This window comes from Trichechus manatus, unplaced genomic scaffold (genome assembly GCF_000243295.1).
Source record: "Trichechus manatus latirostris isolate Lorelei unplaced genomic scaffold, TriManLat1.0 scaffold00174, whole genome shotgun sequence".
Classification (NCBI taxonomy): Eukaryota; Metazoa; Chordata; class Mammalia; order Sirenia; family Trichechidae; genus Trichechus; species Trichechus manatus.
Genome location: NW_004444110.1, coordinates 4,830,578 through 4,851,271, shown reverse-complemented (window position 1 = coordinate 4,851,271; position 20,694 = coordinate 4,830,578). Strand labels below are relative to the sequence as shown.

The window sequence follows — 20,694 nt, the reverse complement described above, 5'->3', positions numbered from 1 at the left end:
ACAGTTCAGTGACATTGACTACGCTCTTCCAATTGTGCTGCTATTCTCACTCAAGATGAAGGCTTACAGAACAAAATAGCTTCTCATTTAACAGTTACTACACATGTTGCCTTCTGACAATGGTTAACAATCTCACAACACATCAACAATATCCTTACTCAACTTTGGGTTCCCTATCACCAGGTTCCTTGTCCCCTTCTGACTTCTGGCCCTTGTCACTGGACTACTGTACCTCATTAGCCCCATTTGGTTTTACGGGGCTGTCCACTCCCCGGCTGAACGGTGAACCTAGGATATAACTTCACCACTGAGCTAAAAGGGTGTCTGGGGGCCATACTCTCGGGGTTTTTCCAGTCTCCTTTAGGCCAGTAAATCTGGTCTTTTTTTTGTGAGTTAGAATTGTGTTCTACATCCTTCTCCAGCTCTGTCCAGAACCCTCTGTTGTGATCCTGGTCAGAGGAGTCAAGATAGGGCCGTTTTTAAGTAAAGCAAGGCAAGAGAAAATCAGATTGAAAGATCTTCAGGAGTCAAATATCCATTGAGGTAATAAATACGAGCCCTCTTTTCAACACGTTTTATGGCAAAAGTCAAGAGAGTAAAAGTAGGAGTTCTAGAAAATATGGGAATCATTCATTAAGTGCATTTATTTAAGTGCCAGACACTGTGCAAGGAAGAATGTGTTAGGAATAAAAAGGACATGAACAGGATAGAAAGAAAAAAACAAAACTAACATCAATGCAGTGAATTCTATGTTCCAATAATTGTGCTAAAGACTTTATTTATATCAAGCAATGCCATCTATACTGCCTGGCACATAGTAGGTGGTCAATAAATATTTAATTCTCACAAACTCATAAAGTAAGAATTCTTATCTCCACTTATACTGATGTACATAATTAGCCTCAGAGACATTAAAATGGCTTTCCCAAGTTATGGTAGGTAAATAAAATAATCAGAATCCAATACCAGCCCCCCTGAGAATTCCATAGAGATAAGGAAATGATTCAGGAAAAAGAGATACACAGAAGACCTAAGACAGAAAGGCCATGACTGTTGAATTAAACACTTGGAAGAAACGGGATTGGATGGAATTAAGCACACAGCTTAAAGGACTTGACTTTCAATGCTGAGGCTATCAATATAGTTTTGTAACTTTCTCCAGTGTTGTGACAAAAAAGAATTGTAAATTAGTCTGTGCATGGGAGAAAAAATTATGAACTAGGTACATCAAGGCTAGGAATTATAGCTGTCTGGTTTTCTAAAAGGGAACATATTAAAGGCCAAATAAAATGTACATCTGAAGGTGAGTACATGATCCATAAAAATGCATAGCTTGATCAAATGAAATGAGTAGAGACAAAAACGTAAGTAAATAATTGTTGGTTGGCTATGGTGAACAAGATCATGCTAGGCCATGTGGGAAATTGACAAATTATAAGAAACACAAAGTATTGTGCCACTAGAAAGCCTACCAGCTAATTGAATAAATGACTTAAATATGTATAATTTAAATGGACTATAAAAATTAAAATAGAAGCTCAGTTAATCAGAAGAATGGATTTTTCTCCCGGATTCCATGAATAGCAAGAAATGATTAACACAACATAAAAGTATATTATATTTCATTAAGAATTTATCAGAGGAGAACAAGTAACATGAATAATATAAATATACATTATTTAATAATTACATGTTATTACAGCTAACATTTATTATGTGCCAGCCCCTCTGCTAAACACTGGACGTGTATCATCTCACTTAATTCTAATTAGTTTGCCATGAAGTAAATGCTAGTATTATCCCCATTTACAGATGAGGAAACTGAGGCACAGAGAAGCTAACTTGCTCAAAGTTACACTGCTAATAGGTAGTGGACCCAGGTTAGGCTCCAGAGCCTGTACATTTAGCCACCTGGCAGTGCCGGCATGTAATGGATGCTCACTACATATTTGTTGAACGCATAAATGAATTTGGCCAAAAGCCTATGTTAAGTGACCCAAGAAATACAAAGACAACCAGCAAACATTGTTTAGTATCAATTAGACTCTAGGTGTTTTACTAGAAACAAAGTGGAGAGAAAGACAAGCAAATAATTAAAATATAAGTATTGCTCTAATGGAGGTATGTATAAGCACAGTGGATACATGGAGGGGGCATTAGTTTGGCCCAGGAAATCAAGGAAGATTTCCCAAAGGAGGCAGCACTAAAGCTGTGTCCTAAAAGATGGATGGGAATTTGCCAGACACACAAATGGAGGAAGGCATTCCAAGCAGAGGGAACAGCATGTGCAAAGTTAAAAAGGGTCTGAGCCTGACATATTCTGGGACTTACAAAGTCACATAGTATGAGAGTTATAATGTCTTACTTTGGCTAGAGCATGACATGAGAGCAGGCCTTATCTGACAAGGAGGCTGGCATGTAATTGATGCTCACTACATATATGATCATCAAACACCTTTCAGGCCAGGCTCAGGAATTCATATTTTGCCCCATAAGCAAGAGGGAGCTGTGGAAAATTGTAAAGCATGGAGTGATAGGGTCATACATGCTCACTAATATCAGGGGAGTTGGGCAGGGAGTGTCTTGGGAAAGGCAATGTTATAGATTGAATTGTGTCCCCCAAAACTAAAACTGAAAAAAAAAAAAGAATTTATCAGGCCAGAGTAAATAGGATTTAGGTTGTCATAACTATTTACTTTATCTATGAAAATACTTTTTTAATGTTAAGCTGTAATAATTATCTGTCCAATGTTAATTTACAAATGAATATATATACATATTTTTCACAAACTAAAGAGCATCCATTTTTAACTAATTGTATGAACAGTCCATACAGTCACTTGGAAATTTTTATACAGGAGTGTCTTAGATATCTAGTGTTCCTATAACAGAAATACCACAAGTGGGTGGCTTTCACAAACAGATATTTATTTTCTCATTGTTTAGGAGGCTAGAAGTCTGAATTCAGGGTGCTAGCTCTAGGGGAAGGCTTTCTCTTTCTGTCAACTCAAAGGAAGTTCCTTGTCTCTTTGAGCTTCTGCTCCTGGGTGAACTTCATGTGTCTTGGCATCTCTCTTCCCCCATCTATGCTTCTTTTGCTTATTTGTTTAATCTTTTATATCTCAAAAGAGACTGACTCAAGATATACCCTAATCCTGCTTCATTAACACAGTAAACATAACCTAATCCTCACTGATATAACCTAATCCTGCTACGTTAACATAACACACACAACTCATTTACAGATGGGATTATAACCACACACAGAGGTTAGGATTCACAACACATATTTTAGGGGGACACAATTCAATACATAACTTTGACTTTTATAGATTTAGGTGAATATAAAAGTATGAACTTAGTTCTCTGACAGTAAAGGAAGAAGAAAGTCCAATCAACAAAACAACCCAAATATATACTATCAAATCAAAACAACCACATCAGACCAACCAGTACAACTGTGTAAACATTCTGAACATGTGAACAGGACTTTCTAGACCAATTCTATATTGATCACCACAGCTCATGAACATAGGATGGCATTTCACAATGAATCTTTGTCTGGCATACACTAGAAGAAAACAACATATCATAGCATTTTCTTCAAGCAATTGGATCATGTGATCTATTTTGTCAACAATCAGCTTCACAGTCAAGACTTTAAACATCTCCGAGAAGACTACTGTCCTGCTACTGATTGACAATATTCTATATGTTGTCTTTAGAGAAAGTCTCGTCTGCATGGCAGATAAAGAATTGTAACTGGAGAGGACATTTTCTCAAAATTATTGTCAGAAATTTAACAAGCACTAAGAGATGACACGGATCATAACAAATTATGGATAACATTGCAAAGGATGGGAATTCCAGATCACTTAATTGTGCTCATGAGGTACATAGATCAGGAGGCAGTCATTCGAACAGAACAAGGGGATACTGCATGGTTTAAGTCAGGAAGGGTGTGCGTCAGGGATGTATCCTTTCACCATACTTATTCAGTCTGTACGCTGAGCAAATAATCCAAGAAGCTGGACTATATGAATAAGAAAATGGCATTACTAACTACCTGCATTATGCAGAGGACACAGCTCTGCTTGCCGAAAGTGAAGAAGACTTGAAGCACTTACTGATGAAGATCAAAGCCTTCAGTATGGATTACATCGCAACATAAAGAAAACAAAAATCTCACAACTGGAACAGTAAGCAACATCATGAAAAATGGAGAAAAGATTGAAGTTGTCAAGGATGTCATTTTATTTGGATCCACAATCAACACCCACGGACGCAACAGTCAAGAAATCGAAAGATGCATTGAATTGGGCAAATCTGCTGCAAAAGACGTCTTTAAAGTGTTGAAAAGCAAAGGTGTCACCTTGAAGACTAAGATGCGCCTTACCCAAGCCATGGTGTTTTCAATTGCTCATATGCATGAGAAAGCTGGACAATGAATAAGGAAGACCGAAGAAGAATTGATGCCTTTGAATTATGATGTTTGTGAAGAATATTGAATATACTATGGACTGCCGAAAGAATGAACAGATCTTAGGAACAGATCTTAAGAAGTATGATCAGAAGTATGATCAGAATTCTCCTTAGAAGCAAGGACAGTGAGACTTCGTCTCACATACTTTGGGTATGTTATCATGAGGGATCAGTCCCTGGAGAAGGACATAATGCTTGGTAAAGTAGAGGGTCAGTAAAAAAGTGGAAAACTCTCAATGAGATGGATTGATACAGTGGCTGCAACAATGGGCTCAAGCCTAACAAGGATGGTGCAGGACAGGGCAGTGTTTCGTTTCTGTTGTACATAGGATCGCTATGAGTCGGAATCAATTCAATGGCTCCTAATAACAATAACAATAGCAACAGATCACAGGTAGAATCCTAACCGTCACAATCTGTCAGTTTGTTGTACTTCAGTGGCATGTTATCAGAAGGGACCAGTCCCTGGATAATGACTTCATGCTTGGTAAAGTAGAGGGTCATCGAAAAAGAGGAGGATTCTCAACAAGATGGATTGACACAACAGCTTCAACAATGGGCTTAAGCATAGCAAGGATTGTGAGAATGGCGCAGGACCAGACAGTGTTTAGTTCTGTTGTACATAGGGTTGCTATGAGTCAGAACTGACTTGCTGGCTCCTAACAACAACATAACTGTGGCTTATCTGTTGCTTTGATGGTGGAAGCTATGCCAATGCCATATTCCAAATGTCAGCAGGGTCACCCATGATGGAAAGGTTTCAGTGGAGCTTCCAGACTAATAGAGACTAGGAAGAAAGGCTTGTTGATATACTTCTAGAAATTAACCAAGTAAAACCTTATGCTATTTTCGCAATAGAAGATTTTCAGACTCTCTTACTTTGGACACATCATCAGAAGAGATCAACTGCTGGAGGACATCATGCTAGGTGGGTAAAGCAGAAGGCAGAGAGCATGAGGTACACCCTTGGTGAGATGCATTGGCACAATATCTGCAAGATGGACTGGAACATGCCAGCGATTGTGAAAATGACACAGGACTAGGTAATATTTTGTTCAGTCGTACACAAGGTTGTCATGAGCCAGAGTCCACCCAAAGGCAACTATCTATCTATCTAGAGTATTGAGTGTTTTCATGGATTAGAGCAAGAAGGCTGTCAGGTATTGAGTATTCTTTCCAGTTATTATTCTAGGTAGTTTACTTAATTTTTTAAAATTTATCTTCATAATAACCCAATAAGGTCAATTTTATTATTATACCTATCCCAGTAATATTCAGCATTATAATCATGTAGTCTATAGGCTATTGTTTAAATGAAAGAATAATCATCCTTTTCAAATGAAAATGTACTGACCTGATAACTGCATTTGTGGAGGCATCAGCATCGGATGCATTTACCAGCAAAACGTCTGTTCCAGTTGGGGCATCTTCAGGAATTGTTGTGAAATACAGTTTACTGGCAAAAGTGGGGACATTGTCATTGACGTCATCTACTATGACATTAATTGTTCCAGTCCCAGTCAGCGCAGGAGATCCTAGAAGGAAAAAAAAAAAAAGAAATCAAGTCTTAAAGTTTATAAATACCAAAAATTATTAACAAATTTAATAGTAATTAGCCATATATCACATTACTGAAGAGGACTTAGAATACATGTATCAAAGTCAAATTTTGGAACACATAAGATGTGATTGACCAATTTTTAACTTTGTTACAGGAAAAATATTTACATTTATGTACTGGAGTTTGAACTCCTCTCTAGTGATAATGCACAAAAATGAGTGTGTCATGCCCTTATTCTATTTTAAAGGTGCTGATTCGACAGTGTAGAATACAATATGATCAAACTCCACAAAAGAAGCACTTCTGGCTTCTCTGAAATTACATTAAAATAGCATAAACCAGATTTGAAGAATACCCAGCGGCATGGACTATCTGGCCAACTGACAAAGCAGTGTTGCAGACTATACTCCTAGCTATGACTATCAACTTTAATATCAAAAATGCCAACTGGATTTCTGAAGTCTTTAAGTCCCTTTTTCCATACTAAGTAATACTTGTTTGTAGGGGAAAAATAAGCTTCAAGTTTTATCTCAGAACGATAATCTTTCTCTTGGTAGAAACAACTTGTCTGTTGATCAGCTGATTTTGTATCATTTTGGTTGGATCTAGTTCATATTTAAAGTAAAAGTGAAATAATTCATTTTTATTTCCTGTTCCAGCTTGGTTATCGACATATAATGAAAACCCAACATTGAACAAAATCTTGGAGTACACTATCTGTATTACACAAGGTTAGCACATGCAATTTGTGGTGAAGGTCAGATGCCGTGTTTGCTTACATTCTGTGGGTTGTCCGCATAACTAAAAGGCAAATCATTGGCCTTTGGTTCTGTTTTCAAAACCATTGTTCAAACTTGGAGTCTTCTAAAATAGAAACAATGAAGACTCATTTAACTGTTTATCTAAAATAAAATAAAGCCCTGAATAGTCTCCTATTCTGTTTAAAATGTTATTTAGTGGTTAAAGTGCTTGGCTGCTAACCGAAAAATCAGTGGTTTGAACCCACCAGCAGCTTCATGGGAGAAAGATGTGGCAGCCTGCTTCAATAGAGATTAAAGCCTTGGAAACCCTATGGGGAAGTTCTGCTCTGTCCTATAGGGTCTCTATAAGTCGGATTCGACTTGATAGCCGTGGGTTTGGTTTTATATGAAGCCCGAATCCTACTCATTTTTAGCAGTCATCATTACGTAAATAAACCCATTAATTCATTCATTCTTTCATCTGTAAAACGTTTATGGGGTGCCCTCTTACTATCAAAGAACAGTGTTGAGACTTCTAACATTTCAATTTTTTTTCTAATAACCTTGCAACTTTCTGATATTTCTTTTACTTCTATTGAAACATTTGTCTGTGTTCTTAGATTGTAGTTATCAATGCTCAGATGTATAGGAAACAAAATCAACAGACTGGAAAATTATGGAATGCAAGTTTTGGTGATCTGTTATTTTTGTGTTCTCTACAGGAAGCTTAGACTCTACGTTAGATAAAAGAATGTGTATGGCCAGTTGAGCTGGCTGCATGCCAGTAATTGTTGCTATGCATATCTTTCTAAGTATTTTATATTACACATCCCATTTGCATTAACAAATATTATTCTTTTTAAAATCATTAATGCATAAGTATCACCTATTAGCTGTTTAATTTTACAGTAAAGCAAAGAAAATTAGCTCTCACTTTATGGGTAATGTATATAGTTAACTACATACTCTTTAAAATAATTCAATTTCTTTTTCACATGTCAGTATAAACAATATTTAAGATTATATCACAAATATTTCATACACACACCAAAGTAGTTCTGGATGTATTATGAACACTGGAGAAGCATATTCAAATTAAGGCTTTAAATATCTAATTCAACCTATTAACAATGATAATAGCTAATTAAGTCCTTAGGTAGGTCAAGTCCTGGTTTAAGAAGTTTACAAGAAGTGTCTTATCTATTCCTCGTAAAGTAGTACTGCTGTTATGTCCATTTTATATAGAAAGAAACTGACGGTTAGAAAGGTTAACTTTTTCAAGGCCACCAAACCCAAACCAAATCCACTGTCGTCAAGTACAGTCTGACTCATAGTGACCCTACAGGACAGAGTAGAACTGCCCCATAGGGTTTCCAAGGAGCAGCTGGTGGATTCGAACTGCTGATTTTTTGGTTACCAGCTGAGCTCTTAACCACTGTGCCACGAGGCGACACAGTTGGTGAAAAATGGAGCCAGGATTTTATTAGTGTGACTTGGACTTAAAGCTGTTTTACACAAGGCCATTCTGCCATACTTCTAGAAGCTGCTGGTAGCAGCTACAGATGCCACTCAGTATGATGCTCTGGGACGCCAGAACAAGCATTGCTTTTGTTACTGAGCTCAGGAACCAAAATGAGGCACAGAGTGGAGGGAAAGGCCCATTGTACGGAATCCTAGCTATTTTCCAGTTTAAGTTTCTGGGGCATTTGGAGATAATAATCTGGGCATGGATTTTGAATTTCTCACAAGGTACATGTTAAAGCTAAAATAAGCATTTTCTGGAGTATTGTTTGCTTCCAGTGTTTGGCCTAAATTTCATGAATTTTTGTTTAATTATACACAATTTGGCAAAACGGAAGTTAATGAACTGAATTATGTTAGTAATCCTCCCACTGGTTGCATTAAAAAAAAATTAATAAATAAAACCTTCACAAGAGAATAACTGTGTATTTACGTGGGTAAGTAGATGCCACGGGGGAAGAGATGCATGTGATGAATTGAGAGAAGTGATAACTAAATCAAGGCCCTAGAGGCAAAGGATGAGATGAGATGCAGGGCTTTTGCTATCTCCCTGACTGACATCTTCGTCTACTCACTAAATCTCAATATCCTCATCTGTAAAATGGGAACAATAAAAATAAAACCTAAGCAAAGAAGTGTTGAGGGTAATAATAAGATAATGTGTAATGAGCTTAGGTTAATGCCTGCTACATATTTAAAGTTTATTCTATATTACTCGTTGTTGTGCTTGTTTTAGAAACAAGAATAATAGGGAATTGACTGTAGTTTCAAATGTCCATTTTTAAGTCTCATAGATTTCTGCATCATAGCTCTCAGGATTTTCCCAGCATAAAACTTTCAACTCTATTCTATGATAATTTGTTGCTGTTGTTGTTGTTAGTTCATGTCCATTTGGCCTCTGACTCATGAGAACTTCATGCACAACAGAACATGTGCCATGCCGACTCCTGGTTATGGATCAGACAGTTGTGATCCACAGGATTTTCACTGGCTGATTTTTGGAATTAGATCACCAGGCCTTTCTTCCTAGTACATCATAGTCTGAAGCTCTGTTGAAACCTGTTCAGCATCATTGCAACATGCAAACCTCCAATGACAGACGAGTGATGGCTGAGCATGCAGTGTATTCCACATGGAAGGTGAAAATTCTACCACTAAACTGCCAGTGCCCTCTATCCTACTATAATGTTATCCAGGAAATTATTATGATTTATCTTTTACTCTTTTTTTAAAATGTTATTTATTTTGTTATTGTTGTTGGGAATATACAAAGCAAAACGTATACCAATTCAACTACTTCTACATGTAGTTCAGCGACATTGATTACATTCTTCCAGTAGTGCCACCATTCTCACCCTCCTTTGCTGAGTTGTTCCTCTCGCATTAACAACTCACTGCCCCCTAAGGTTCCTATCCAGTCTTTCAAGTTGCTGTTGTCAGTTTGAGCCCATATAGATAGTTTTTAAGAAATCATAATGCTCAAAGCAGACATTTTCTACTAGTTGAGCTAAACTATTGTTTAGTTTTAAGAAGACTTCAGGGGACATTTTTGGTTTAAGGTTTAAAGATTATCTCAGGGTGATCGTTTCAGCGGTTCATCCAACCTTCATGGCTCCAGGAAGTCTGGAGTCCATGAGAATCTGAAATTCTGTTCTGCATTTTTCCCCTTTTGATCAGGATTCTTCTATGGAATCTTTGATCAAAATGTTCAGTAATGGTAGCCGGGCACCATCCAGTTCTTCTGGTCTCATGGCAAAAGAGGCAGTTACTCATGGAGGCAATTAGCCACACATTCCATATCTTCCTTCTATTTCTGAAGCTCCTTCTTCCTTGGTTGCTCCAGGTGAATAGAGAACAAATATTGTACCTTGGATGGTCACTTGCAAGTTTTAAGACTCTAGGCACTATGCAACAAACTAGGAAGTAGAACAGAAGCACTAAACATGTTAATAGGCCAGTTAACTGGGATGTCCCATGAAACCATGATCCTAAACCTCCAAATCAAGAAACCAAATCCCATGAGGATTTTGGATGTATATAAGCCACCGCAGCAGCTACTCTTTTGTTGTTGTTGTTGTTGTAAATATGTCTATCACACAACTTTGGTCAATTCAGCTTTTTACGGGTGTATAACTTATTGACAGCAATTACTCTTTACTCTTAACGATCCCTTTGCAGCATAAATATATAACAAGCATAGATCTCAAAAAATTTCACAGCTTTGTGGAGGACACATTGAATTGGAAATTTTAAACTGTAAAATTTTATAATCTACAGTGAGATTTAAGGATGCCTTGACTATTTCTGATATACCCATTCATCTCTGATCCACAATTCTTCAACTTGTTAAGAAATAACCCCAGTAACTGCCAGACAAAGGTTTTATTATTGGTATACTAAAGTGGCTGGTGACACACATATGGAAAACCACAGAAAATGATGACAAACTCATTTGGTCAGAGACAAGTGATTTATTTCTTTTGTTTATAAACTACGTAAATATTGTTACTGATACATTTTCTGAATTAGAACGCAAACAGAAAAAAATAAAGTTGTTTACCTAGAAAAATATTTAGTAAGTTAAGTCTCACTGTCTTCATACCAGAGACTATCGTCATCTTTCCAGAAGACACGTATCCAGCAGATAAAAGCATGCAAGAGACAACAGATGATCTTGGTTTGAGACATGGTTCCCACAGGCCACCCAATGTCTACATGGGGCCCTTTTCAAGCCAAGAACGTTCCCACAATTAGCCCCCCTTAGTAGCTGCCAAACTCACTTTATAAGGGGATCTTCTTTTTCTATTTCCTTCCCAGTTCAAGAATGGATAGAGAGTGGTGTAAAATCTCTCCAGCTGCCCTACCTTTTTCCCGCCCAGAAGATGTGTACATGGGTCTTCTTCCCCCGCCGCCCCCAGTTTCACAAGGGAAGCCTTACAAAGACATTGTCTATACTTCCTAAGCTCCTTACTGAGATTCAACTAGCTTCCAATTTTAATTCTGCTTCTATTGTTTTTAGCTTTTATTCTTGGGAGTGGGGATTCCTAACCCTGCCACCAGATGCCAGCCCCATACTGGCCTATTGATAGCACGCACCTGAGAAGTCACTGTCTCCCAGCGTTAGGCAGAAAGATAAAATCAAGTAATGAAATGGTGTGTCTCCCGATTTCAAGTGAATCTCGTTTCTACAGCACTATTCCCAGGGGAAGGATATGAGTTCTCTAGCTCTTGGCGCACACAGATTTTGACATTTCCTCTTATCTGTTAATCGACTCATGAAACCATGTTTTGTTGTTGCTTTTGTGTGTTTGCTTGTTTGTTTTTGAATCTTCCCTTTTAACCATGTGAAGAAGTGGTCTACGGTGCTTAAATTCCCAGCACTTTTACAGTTATATCCCATGTGAAGTGCTACCCATGTTCACTATTATGTTATCTTCAGTCTAGACCTTCTGTAGGCTCTAGGATGATACATCCAACTAACTGCCTATCTGTTGTCTCCTCTCGGAAATTACCAAACAGCCTCAACGTCAGTATGTCCAAAACTGAAATCATAATTATTCCATGTAAACCTATCTCATACATTTTATATAAATTGAAATATATATGTACATATATATTTATATACACATATTACTGAACATTTATTTAATACCAAATCTATGTATAAGTATTTATATATGTATTATCCATTTAATATATAGATCCCAAGAAGTAGGTATTATTATTTCATTTTTTAAAATGAATAACTAGAAACTTAAAAAATTTAAGCAATTTATTTATATTCAGCGCAAGAGAACAGAGCTTCAATTCTGAACTTTTAAAAAAATATTTCATTAAACCAGCCGCTCTCGAGTCGATTCCAACTCACAGCGACCCTATAGGACAGAGTAGAACTGCCCCATAAGCACCTGGTAGATTCGAACTGCCGATCTTTTGGTTATCGGTCAAGCTCTTAACCACTGCACCACCAGGGCTCCTTAAGATCATTAGGTTCAGATAAAACTATGTTACTCTTATTACAAATGTTTTACTCTGTATTATCATCATTATTATCAATGTACTTCTATACTCTCTATTAAGTTGTAAGCCAATTGAGAGCAGGCATTCTGTTTAATTAATCTTTATATAAACCTATGACGCCCTTGTGTTCAATCTGTACTAACTTCTTGTTAGATTTTATATATGGAAATCTGGCCTAGTGATTACATGGTTGAAAGTTCAAAGAGCTGAACACTTCTAGAATATAGAATCTTGGAATATAGGTGTTAACCTAAGGCTGGGATCAGAGAGGAAGGCTGCGGACAAAGGTCAATGTTATGGAGATAGCATGCCACTTATAAACCGAGTGTCCCAATTAATCTGGAATCCTATGAAAAGAATCAGAATACTAGGGGCCAATATTTAGCTTAGATGGATCTGATAATGATGAATTATATGCATAGTGGGTCACACAGCAAGATTATTCAATTTAATATTAGATTGATTTATGAGAATCAGATGCAATCAGAAAAGAGATGCAGGATATAATGGCACAGGCTCCTGGAAGGGGCAAAAAACTGAAGGAAAAAGTCAACATGTCACTATTTATAACTATAGAAGCTAGGAGAGAGCAGTGGCTATGTGAAATACATTAGTAGTCATAAGATAAATCACAAATTTTAATTTGTGAAGTTGTATGTATACATGTATGTATGTCTGTAAAAAAAAAATAAGTAAATTAATAGAAAACCTCAAATTTTTACAATAGCAAAGAATACATTTTAAGTATCTAGACTGAATGACATTTTTAAAAGTGTACAAAAAAGAAAGTCAAATAAATCACACATGCACACACACACACAGATTCACATACACACACACAAACACACACAGAAAGATTGTCCACGGTTAAATCTCCTGGTTGGTCACTATACCATGGGCAGTCCCAGACCTTGTCTGAGTCATATTTCATACTTTTGAATTTGGGAAATGATTAAGCTAGTATTGCCTTTTAAGACTTTTAAGCTTAATAAGTCCAAATACATAAAAATTAAATGAAAAGAAATTTAAAATAAAATTTAAAAAAAGAAAAAAGATTCAAGCATCTACTCTGTCAGAAAATACATTTTTAATAATTGTAATGAATGAGTTTAAATGACCGAGTCAAATTCAAACTGCAGGCAGATTACATTTTTCATGTCAGCCTCTATAAATTAAAGATACCATTTTCCTGAAACATGAAAAGCTATTCATCAGAAATAGAATTTTTGCTTAACTGAAATCTGTTGCTTTGCAACAAAGCCGATTTTCTTCTTGACATCAAACTTTTGGTGAATGGCTCCCCTGACTGGGAGTGTGTTTGTTGTAATAAAGTATTAGGTCCTTTTTTTTTTTTTTCCATGAAGTAAACACGTTTTTTCTCACAGCCAAGTAAGGCAAGAAAATGTATTGAAAGTCAACCATCCTAAATTAACACTGAAGATTATGTGGTTAGATTTAAATTCAAATCCCGAAAATATGTAAAGCAAACAAGTATGCTACAATTTAAATGTGGCCAATAGCTTTTGTATTTTAAAACTTCAATCTCATAATAGAATGTATTGCTGCTGATTAGTTATATAAATAAGTTCATATAAATTAGGTATTGCACACTTAAGTGTCAGTTGATTTTTTCATTAAGTTCTGCAAGAATCCTGTACCAAAAAACCTATCTTCTTAACGTAAACTGGTATACTAAAGAAGTGACAAATGAAACTAAAAGAAATTATTTAGTAATGTCATGAAAATGATATGAAAAAATAAAACATAATGTCAGCTAAAACTTTTACCTTCCATGGAAAGCATGTCGTAAGGAATTACGGTTTAGAAGACATTAAAAAAAACAAAACAACAACAACAAAACCCTCTCAACACATGTATTAAAACAATGAAACACTAGAAGCTACCACCAAATTTTAATCCTAACCTACCTCCTGCCTTATTAGTGAAGATATCAAATCATATATTTATGGAATAATTATCAAAATTGGCTACAAACATGGTTAAATTTAAACAGCATGTAATTAAAGAAATTTTAGAGAAAATTCCTCATAACAAAATCAAGAGTTAATTTCTACTGTATGTAATTGTTATCTTTTAGGTTATATAAACTTTTTCTTAAACACTACAAATGGCTTATTGTCATTTAAAAGATGGGTTTGTTTGTCTACTCAGATTCATAGTTCATATGAAGTAAATAGAGAGTAGACTGAAATTGTTTTTTTACCAAATTATAATTCTATGCAACATAATGACAATTGTATCTCTTATTTAGTAGAATTTTGCAAGTTAAATCATCTTTTAAAAAAAATTATTTTAGGGGAACACAAATAAAATTCTATGTAGGGAATTTTTTTTCTACTAAGCAATGACTGATTAAATAAAGCTACTTAAATGACTTATAATAACAAACACTTTTATGGCTCTAACAGAGGTGGCACCAAGTCTTAGAAGAAACAAGAAAAAATAAAACCAGTTATCTGTCTTGAAAACAAAATTCCCATCTAAGACAAATACTCCAATGGAAATTATTGAAGCTGCCTCAGACTCAATTACATAAGTAAGTTAAATACAATTATTTTCTGGTAGTTGAAGATAACTCTCCCACTATTTGATTTATAAAATCATTGATGCCATAAGGAAGGTTTTCAAGTATTTTTTTTTTTTTTGGCATTAAAAATGTTTATCATAAAAGATTAGGCAAGCACCTCTCTAAAAATTCCCCACAAATAAATATGGGCAAAATGCAATCTTTCTGGAACATTTAAAAGACAACTCTCTTTAAATGGAAAACGTCTTTTTGGATTACAGTGTCATTTGTAATGCAATGACCGCTCAACTAAACAATGCGACATGTAGTATCAATTTAAAATATCATCATATCCTCACCAAGAAAATAAAGCATGGTGATTAGACCTTTTAGCTTATAGCACTACCTTTTGTAAGCATAATGTTTCTCCTCCATTAAAACTTAATTTCCAAACCCTGCATAAGAATGAAATTTATCCTCTTGCTTCAGTAAGATGATAAACCAAAACCAAACCAAACCTGTTGCTGTTGAGTTGATTCTTATTCATAGCTATCCTGTAGGACATTGTAGAACTGCCCCATAGGGCTTCCAAGGCTGCAATCTTTACAAAGCAGAGTGCCATGTCTTTCTCCCGAGGAGCAGCTGGTGGGTTCCAATCACAGACCTTTCGGTTAGCAGCCGAGAGCTTTAGCCACTGCGTCACCAGGGCTTCTTCAGTAAAATGATAAATGCCCTTAATTAGAAATGCTAATAACTGAGCTTTTACCCTCAGAGCTATTAATTATGCTGACACATAGACACTTCACAAGTGAACTGTTTGGCCAAAATCTATAGTCAGAATATCCCTACATTCCTTTAATATATTAGACTGTGGATAGATATATAGAGGATAACTTATTTAATTCATGCAGATTAATTATAAGCCCCCAAATTAAATACAATCTCTGTCTCTCACACACACATAGACACACACACACAAAACCTAACAATACAACGTGTGTATGTGCGTATATGGGTATACTCCTGCGTATTTTATATTCTTAGTATATTATGTAACATTTGCTTACGCATGCATTTTCTGATTTGATAAAGTGAGCAATCCTGTGATGCTGAATTTATGAATATTGCTTACGTTATGAGATGCTTACATGGTAGGGAACCATAAGTTGTTTATTTTATTTTATTTTTTAACTCATAACCAATGCTCTCCAATCCAAGAAATTCTTATAAACATGGTCTATATAAAACAAAATATGTAGACAGGCTAGTATAAGGCTAGTATATGGGGAACGGTAGTATAATGGTTAATAAATTGTCCCCCAGAATCAAACTGACTGTATTCAAATCCTGTTTTCACTGCTAAATAGCTGCATAATCTGGGTCAGGTTGCTTTATTTCTCTAATACTCAGTTTGTGTGTGTGTGTTTCAGTCTGTAAACCTGGAATATTAGTGCCCAATTCATGGTGCTATAGTGAGGTTAAATTAGATAATATAGCACAAATTCTGGCAGATAATAAGCACTCAGTATGGACACAGTGAATATCATGTAAGTGATTATGACACTCCAAGTTGTATCTCTACTGGGTTGTATTCCCTAGAAACCAAACTTTCTATACCCACCTGTCTACTAACATCTCCACTTGAATATCCCATAATGTCTCAAATATAAGATATCCAAAAAAGAATTCTGGATGTTCCACCCCAGAATGTTTTCTCACCCAGTGTTAAACACATTGCTCAGGCCAATAATCTAGGATTCATGCTTGATTCTTCTCTTTTCCTAACTCCCTATACCTCCAATTCCATCATCAAGTCCAACTGACTCAACCTTCAAAATGAATAAAATATCCATTAACAGCACCTCCACCACTGTCACCTAAATTCAAACACCATCATCCCTCTCAGGGATCACTGTTGTTATTGTTGTGTGCTATCGAGTCGACTCTGACTCATAATGACCCTGTGTTACAGAACTGAACTGCCCCATAGGCTTTTCTAGGCTGTAACACGTACAGAAGCAGATTGTCAGGTCTTTTTCCCATGAAGCTACCAGATGGCTTTGAACCACCAACTTCTCCATAATTACCTTTTAATCACTATCTCTGTTTCCTTTCTTTTCTCCATCACTGCTTTTGACAATGTCTTCTCCACAAAATCATATCTTTCCAAAATCATGTCACTCTCCTGTCCAAAGCTCTCCCAATGCTTAGCATCACTCTGTGAATAAAATACAAGCTCCTTACTGTGGCCTAAAAGGCCTTACAGGATTTGGACCCTGCCTGCCTCATCCTCCAAGATCCTGCCTCTCTTTTACTCTAGTCCAGCCATCGAGGCCTACTTGCTCTTCTTGGAACATGTCTTAGTCATCTAGTGCTGCTATAACAGAAATACCACAAGTGGATGGTTTTAACAAAGAGAAGTTTATTTCCTTACAGTAAAGTAGGCTGAAAGTCCAAATTCAGGGTGTCAGCTCCAGGGGGAAGGCTCTCTCTCTCTCGGCCTTCTCATCAGCGTTCCCCTGGACTAGGAGCTTCTCGGCGCAGGGACCCCAGTCCAAAGGACGCGCTCTGCTCTGGCACTGCCTTCTTGATAGTATGAGGTCCCCAACTCTCTGCTTGCTTCCCTTTCCTTTTATCTCTTGAGAGAGAAAAGGTAGTGCAGGCCACACCCCAGAGAAACTCCCTTTACATTGGATGTGACCTGGGTAAAGGTGGTGTTACAATCCCACCCTAATCTTCTTTAACATAAAATTACAATCACAAAATGGAGACCAACCACACAATTCTGGGAATCATGGCCCAGCCAAATTGATACACACATTTTTTGGGGGGACGTAATTCAAACCATGACAGAACATAACAAAGGTGATTCCTGCCTTCTTGCTCTTCTTGGAACATAACAAAGGTGATTCCTACCTTAGGGCTGTTTCATATTCTGGCAACACTGTTTATCAAGATCTTCATATTTCACTTTCCTGCCTATGCTATCAAAAACTTAACTTCTATTCCTCACTTTCTATCCACTTAACCTACTTTATTTAACTTTATACCATTTCACATCACTCCTTGTCTGTAGATTTTAGTGTATTTATTTGTTTATTGTCTATCTTTCTGATGAGAATGTAAGCTCTATTAAGTGCAGAGATTTTCTGTTTTTCAACATTGCATCTCCAGCATCTGAAAGAATACCTGGAAAAGAGGGCCCCATAAGCATTTTCTAACAAAACAATATTAAGATGCTTGTTACATATTAATAAAATCTATAATAGCATATTAGTCTCACTGACTGTAATCGAACATCACTGATAGGATATATTCAATAAGCATCATAGTTTTATTTTAATAAATGCAAAAGGAAAATTGGCAATGTTATTATCTTCCATTTGCAAAGCCTAATGCATTTTTTATATCTTCTCCTACTCAGCAACTGAAGTTGAATAATGCCTAAATTTCAGCTTATTTTCAAAGACCAATATTGAAGTTATTGATTCCAGTTAATTTGGCCTTAAAAATATTTTAAAACTTTAATTTATTCAGGGAAAGAAAAATAATAGTTGGACGTTTCATTGATTACAGTACAGTGAGTAGCATATACCAAGAAAAGATTTCTTAAAATTGCATTTTTAGAATTCTATGCCATGCCAAGAATCTGCAGATCCTGACTTCTTAAAAAGAAGATTTAATAAACATGGTCTAGGTAAACAAGAACTCAATTGAAAGACAGAAATCCTATATATTACACTTCACTCTGCCACTACCTGCTTCTGGGAGATCTGGAAAACTTAATTATTCCAGACTTCGATTCCTTTACCTGGAAAATAAGGGAAGTAGACTGGCTCATCTCCAAGTCTTATGGCTGTAAAATTATCATTTTTAAGTCAGATCTGTCTAACTTAGAATTTTTTGCAAATACAGTGTCGCTATGTGTTGGAATTGACTTGACAGCAACGGGTTTGGATTTTTGGTTATAGTTCTCTTTAAAAATCCCTCTATATTACATACAGAATTAGAACAGTAACATTGCCTTACTGCCGTTCATCTTGTTTTCCTGCTTTTTTGCATACTAATTAAATTCTTTACAAGAGTCGTGGCAGATGTTAACGGCTCACTGGTTTTGAATATACTAGTGAGGGCATAGCATCACCTTAAATTTTTGTAAACAACATTACATTTCTAAGACAACTGGAAAAATTACTTATGTAGATGTATATCTACTGGAATGTTTATCTAAACACCAAATTTGCAATAACAAATTTAAAGACAATCAAAATTTTCCCTATTAAGTTTATGTGCAGAATCATATGGCCTCATACTTAAACATGTAGGATATATTTTTGAGTCTAAAAAGGTGCTTGGGTATTGGGAAACATGGAAACCTAAAGCATTTTGCTTTAGGAATCCCAGACACAAATTAAGAGAAGGTAAGCAACAAAGCATAGAGTAGAGATAAGGCCAACCTAGAAATGTCAAATAGACAACAGTGTTGAACAAGAGACAGAGCGTTAAGAGGAGAGTCGTAGAATACAGAGAATATAGCTGAAGCTGTATTTTAAAGCAACTCAAACTGAATTAAAGCCATAAAATGCTCCATTGGGTTCTTACATATGACTGCAATTTATCACATCGCACTAAACACCACAGAGCTTTAAACACTTGTGCTAGTTTTCAAGGCAGAGGTTAATTTGAATGACCATGACCAACGTAGCAAAACTTCTAGAATTTCAGCCGTCAGCTAAAATATTTGCACATTTCCTTTTGGGAGATCCTGAAAATCAGCAAATGATAAATATGCAATGATAAACTAAATATAAACCAAAAACCCAAGGCATTGCCTTCAAATCGATTCCAACTCATAGCAACCGTATAGGACAAGGTAGAACTGGTCCATAGCGTTTCCGAGGCTATAAATCTTTACAGAAGCAGACTGCCAGATCTTCCTCCTGCTGAGTGGCTGGTAAATTCGAACTGCCGAGCTTTTGGTTAGCAGCTGAGCACTTAACCACTGTGCCACGAGGGCTCCTAAACTAAATATAAGTAAGATAAATAAATATGAACAATAGTTGCATATTTAAATAGAATGGTGATTATTTGATAACTACGTTAATTATCGTTATCATTTTTCTCTCATAAATTCACTCATTCAACAAATATATCCAAGAGGCAGAAAGGGCCACATAAACCAGAGACTTCAGCAGTCTGAGACCAGAAGAACTAGATGGTGCCCCGCTACCACCGATGACAGCGCTGACAGGGAACACAACAGAGATTCCCGGATGGAGCAGGAGAAAGGTGGGGTGCAGAACTCAAATTCTAGTAAGAAGACAAGACTTAATTGTCTGAGACTGGAGGAACCCCGGAAAGCATGGCCCCTGGATTCTCTATCAGACCGGGACTAAAACAACTTCCGAGGCCAACTCTTCAGACAGGGATTGGACTGGACTGTGGGACATAAAGTGATACTCGTGAGGAGTGTGCCTCTTAGCTCAAGTAGACACAAGAGACTAAATGGGCAGCTTCTGTCCGGAGGTGAGATGGGAAGGCAGAGAAGATTAGGAGCTGGTTGAACGGACATGGGGAATCAGGGGTGGAAAGGAGGAGTGTGCTGTCACAGTATAGGGAGAGCAATTAGGGTTACATAACAATTTATGTATAAATTTTTGTATGGGAGACTAACTTGAAATGTAAACTTCATTTAAACTACAACAATAAAATAAACAAACAAATGAACAAATACATATTAAGCACTGTTATGTGGCAGGTCCTGTTCTGGGTATTTCTGGGAATTCCGTTTTGAACAAGACTTAGGAAGTTTACATTCTACAGGAAGAATTATAGAGGTAAAC

The 20,694-nt window shown here is 36.5% G+C and overlaps 1 protein-coding gene across 3 annotated transcripts in view; it reads right to left on the bottom strand.

The window, feature by feature from the left end:
* Nucleotides 1–20,694, bottom strand: part of FAT4 (FAT atypical cadherin 4) — a 190,476-nt gene that overhangs the window by 49,008 nt on the left and 120,774 nt on the right. For all 3 annotated transcript variants that reach the window (XM_012558542.1, XM_012558543.1, XM_004386861.1), the window contains exon 7: nt 5,837–6,017. In XM_012558542.1, coding sequence (XP_012413996.1) covers nt 5,837–6,017 — 181 coding nt within the window. The remainder of the gene's footprint in view (nt 1–5,836; nt 6,018–20,694) is intronic.